Consider the following 4,790-nt stretch of genomic DNA (forward strand, 5'->3'; position numbering starts at 1 on the left):
TGACGATGACCCAACTTCCTGAAGTTTTCTCAAAACTCCTTCCTGTACTTGGATGTGGCTGCACCAGCCGTGGGGAGCGGGAGGGCTCTGCAGCCACCCGCAGCGCCCTTTGAGGCTGCGTGGGATGCCGGGGGAAGAGCAGTCGGGAGCAGGGTTTTGGAGGTGGATTCCCCTGCTCTGAGTGCTTCTCTTTCCGCACCTGTACGGGGAAGGAAGCGGCTGGATCTCAGCCTCTGGAGGAGCACGTTCCTCTTCCCTGCCCCAAAAGGGCGTTTGTGCCCACCCTTTCCCCATCTGTTCAGTGCTGGGGGTGCTCAGTCAGATGCTTTCTCCAACTGGGTGTTCCCCATTTAGCTCCTTTTCTGCCCAACTCGGCTTTAACCGCTGCCTGCCACGTGGCGCTGCGCGTGGGATTTTAACCTTTGGCAGCCGCTGGAATGTTTGCGGCGTGTGTTGGTCCTGGCTGCTTGCAAGGGGACTCTCGGGGTGAAGCGCTAAGGCTTGGACAATAGGGCCAAGCCAGAGTTGACTTGTAGACGAGTCCTGTGTATTTTGTAACTGTTAACCATTGTGCTAACAGGTATTTTACTAAGTGATAACCAACCACCTATTCCGATGTAAAAAGTGGAAGTATCGAAGCCTGAACAACAGGCCCTGAGCCGAAGCTGCTCACTCAGTATGTCATCGTTAGTGAAAGAGGTGTGGAAGACGTAGCTCTCTTGAATGTACATTTATCTTTCTTTGTGTGGGGATAAAATAACCGGGTCGTGGAGACCGTAGTCTGGCCCTGTGGCCTGACGTGAGCCCTTGCACCTAGTCTGCCTGGGTAAGCAGAGGAGCTCCCTTAGCTTCTCCCCTGAGCCCTGGCCAGGCTCCGGGGGAATCTAATGTGAGATTGAAACCAGATATTTCCGCTCCAAACCAAGGTGCCAGCTCTTCTGGCTTGCCGATTTTGGGGTATAGAAGGGTGGACCCGCTCACAGCGACTTTGGAGGCCTCACCTACGGGTGGACGCACCGCGTAGGGTTTCCCACTTGCCGGGAAAGGCTCTGCAAACCCTCGCTGTAACCGGGGCTGCCTGCGGGTCTGGGTGATGGCAACGGGTGCAGGTGCTGAGGGATCTTTTTTAATCGCTGTTCCCTCTCTCTCAGGCAGTCAGGATTTGATGCGTTACCCTGTATTTTCCTGTCTGTGTGAGTGCACTATTCCGTCTTTTCTTACTGTGTGTTTTCTGTATTCTTCTGTTATTATTTAGCTATTTCTAATAAAATACGCCTGCTCTTTTCACTCTGGTGTCTGAGTTGAATTGATATCCCTAATCAGCAAAACGGGGGGAGATGAGGTGGCGCTTTCCAGAGCCGAGGTCGGTGTCGGTTTGGCTTTGGGCTGAGCTGTAGCCGCCGCGGCGCTAGTTCCTGGCAAGGGGACGGACGTGGGAGCTGTCGGGGCCAGAGCTGCCGTAAATATAATCAGACAGCTTGCTCGGGTTCTCCAGCTCCTAGCGTACGCTCCAGAAGAGCGGCTGAACGCGGGCAGAAATGTTCCTGGATTTATCTGGGTTTTTTTTTTTTAAAAAAAACTATTTCTGCTATCACCAGGATTTGAAAAACTAAATTGGATAAATGTGAGTTTAGGAAAAATATCTAACAATACGTGTGCTTTTAATAGTTACTGTACTGGTCTCCCAGGGACCGAAGTTACGCTGTTTCGTCCTTAAAACAACTCTGCGCTCCCGTGTCGCGTTGTCACAGGCTTTCCTCCCCCTTCCACCCGTCCGAAGAGCCCTGAGGCTGCTCTGACCGACACTTCGGTCACCCCGCTGAGTTCTGGGTCACAAGGCGAGACTGCGCTGCCCTGCGCTGCGGCCGTGCCGGAGCTCCTCCCTCTCCGGGGGGTTATAAGATTTGGCAGCGTTGGTCCCGTCGGCCCGCGCACCGGAGCGGTCTCGCCCAGCGGCTGCTCCCGCTGGCCGGGGAAGGTTCCCCCGGCGGGGAGAGGCGACCTGCGGCGTGCGGCTGCGCCGGGCGGCCCCCGGAGTGCGCGTGCGCGGCGGCGGCCCCGCGACCGGAGGACCGGCGGCCCATAGAGCGCGAGCTCGGAGGAGCGACGGGCATCTCCGGCGTTTATTAACGGTGCTGGTCGCTATAGTTACCGGGGGGGGGGGGGAGCGTGGGCCGGGCCGGAGGAGCCGCAGGGGCGGGCAGGGAGGCTGCAGGCAGCGCCCCCTCCCTGTCCGGGGCCGGTGCTGGAGGAGGAGCCGGTGCGAGCCGAGGCAGGAGCGGGGCCGCGCGGCCGGGCGGCTGCGGGGAAAGGTGCGGCGGGACCGGGGGCGGAGGCCGCTCCGCGTCGGGGCCGGGCGGCGGCGGCGCTGCCCGGAGCCGCGCGGGGCTGCGCTCGGCCGGGCTTCCGGGTGCGCGGGCGGCGCGGCGGGAGCCGTAGTCACGTGCAGGGGGCTTCCGGTCGGCCATGTTGGCTCCCCGGGGCACGCCGGGAGCTGCAGTTTCTGCGCTCTCGGTTCCCCGCAGCTGCGGCGCTGGCGGGCGCGCGCGGCACGGCACAGCCCTCGGTACCGGCGCGGCCCCGCGGCGCGGCCCGAGGGGCGGTTTTGTGGCGGTTTCCCGCGGGCTGCCCGCGGCTCCCCGAGACGCGGTGTGCCCCCCGGCCCGGGGGCGCGCATGCGCGGCCGCGGCGTCTCCCGGGAGTGCGCATGCGCGGCGGAGGTGAGTGTTGGGGCTGCGGCCGGGCCGGTCCGCGGCAATAAGGGTCCCTGCCGCCTCCGTGCCCCCTCCCGAGGCCGCGCTGGGGCCGCGCGTGTCCGTTCCTGCCCCGGGGATGCCGCCGGCTGCGCCCAGCTCGGGCTGGCGTGGGGTGTCTCTGCCCGGCCTGGCGCTTCTCACGTCCCACGGAAGGGACGGGCGGAGCCGAGCCTTCCCGGCCGTGGGCAGCGGGGCGGGAGCCGCCGCGGCTGGAGCTGGAGGGGCCGGAGAAAGGGAAGGAAGGAGAACGTCAAGGGCATGTGGGCAGCAGCCGCCTCGCCCTGCAGGAGGAGAGCGCCTGCCTCTCCGGGTGAGCGAGGAGCCCTCTGCACAGTCCGCAGCGGGCCGGACCGCCAGCGTGCGCCCGGGGTCTGCGCGCGTCACCCCAGGCGCGGAACGGCCGCGGAGCGAGCGAGCGAGGCTGCGTGTGTCGGAAGCCACGTCTTGTAAGAGCCGAGAGACACCCGCGTATTCTTTTAGGGGGAGGTCAGCCGGGCGAGTGGAGTTTCAGAAGAAGAGGAGGGGCAGGAGGAAGGAAGGAGAAAGAAGCATCAGACCTGTCCAGTTCTCCCGGCAGTGCCGGGAGCGAGAGCCGCGGTGAGTCCCGGGCCCTCGGGGCCCTGTCACTCCCCTTGTATGTCCCAGTCCCTTCCTGCCCCTCTCTTTCCCATGCTGTGATTTTTTTTTTTCTTCTCTATACGTTTTCTTTCTATTCTTCTGCCTTGCTCCCCCTTCCTCTCTCACTTTCTCTCTCTTGTCTTGCTGCTTCCTTTTCTTTTTCTGTCTGCACTTCTGACTGCTTGTTCTGTACCTTTTGCATCACTCCTCAGTCCATTTCTCTCTCGATCCTTCTGTTCTGCTCCTCACTTCTCAGTTTCTCTCTCTTTCCTCTGTCTTACTCCTGCACGTAGTGTGTGATTGAATGAGGTTCTGTGTCTAGCAGGCCTCATCTCGTAAGAGCTGTGAGACACCTACATCTTCTCATAAGTGGAGGACAGCCAGGCACCTGGAGCTGTAGAAGAGGAAGGGAGAAGGCAAACAGAAGGAAGAGTCTGACCTGTCAAATTCTCCTGGCAGCACGGAGAACTGCAGTAAGTCCCGAGCTCTTGGGCCCCTCTCATCCCTCTTGTGTGTCCTGGTCCCTCCCTGTCTTTCTCCTAGACTCCTCTCTTTCTGGTGCTGCTCAACTTTTTTTGCTCACCTGTATCTTCCGTCTTGCTTGGAGCATCTCCCTGTCCCCATCTTGTAGGTCTTCCCTTTCTCTGCCCTGTACCCTGCCGCTCTTGTTGCCTTTCTCCATCCCTCTCTGTCCAGCTCCCTGTTCCTATTGATGCCCCTTTCTTCTTCCTGCACCCGCTGCTATTCCCTGCGATCTCCATCTCTCTCTTTCCTGCTCCCTGTCCCCCGTTTTTCATTCCTACCTCCGTCCCTCATCGCCTGTCTGGCCTTTTTCCTTGGTGTCTTTCTCTCTGGCTGACTCCCTTCTGCTGTTTTTCGTTTCCTCCCGCTCCATCTTGTTGCCCATCGCTCTTTTGTCTTCTCTCTCTCCGTGTGTCGCTGTCTGTCTTCCAGTCACTGTTCTTTAATTCCTCCCTCTTCCCTGTAGCTTGCTGCTATTTTTTTTTTCCCTGTTCTCCATCATGCTCTGTCGGGTGCCCTGTCCCTGTTTATCAATTCCTCCCTCTGCCCTGCGGTCTGTCTCTTTTCACCATTTAATTTTTGCCTCGCTCTCTCTCTGTCTGGCTCCTTGTGCCAGGTCTGTGAATTCCTTCCTCTGTGCCCCGTACCCCCTGTGATCTTTGCTGCTTTGTGGCCTGTTTCTGGCTGGCGCTCTGTTACTATTCAGTAATTCCTCTCTCGATGCCTTGTAGTCTGTTGCTTTTGTCTTTTCTCCATCTCTCTGTCTCTGTTTCCCCTGTTTTAGAATACACCCCCCCACCCCCACCCCCCTTCTTTCTGTATGCATCAGGATTAGTTTTTGGCTCCAGGTCTCTTTTTTTCTGTGTCTCTGTCCCTGTTTCCTAATTCTTCCTT

The 4,790-nt window shown here is 59.6% G+C and overlaps 1 protein-coding gene across 1 annotated transcript; it reads left to right on the top strand.

The window, feature by feature from the left end:
* The first annotated feature begins 2,773 nt into the window (after positions 1-2,773).
* On the top strand, positions 2,774-4,087 carry LOC141963797 (uncharacterized). The gene is made up of 2 exons (XM_074913454.1): positions 2,774-3,353; positions 3,700-4,087. The coding sequence occupies exons 1-2, from the start codon at positions 2,833-2,835 to the stop codon at positions 4,085-4,087; spliced, it is 909 nt and encodes a 302-aa protein (XP_074769555.1). The 5' UTR covers positions 2,774-2,832.
* Positions 4,088-4,790: the final 703 nt, after the last annotated feature.

The sequence above is a fragment of the Athene noctua genome, chromosome 9, assembly GCF_965140245.1.
Source record: "Athene noctua chromosome 9, bAthNoc1.hap1.1, whole genome shotgun sequence".
NCBI classification, from domain to species: domain Eukaryota; kingdom Metazoa; phylum Chordata; class Aves; order Strigiformes; family Strigidae; genus Athene; species Athene noctua.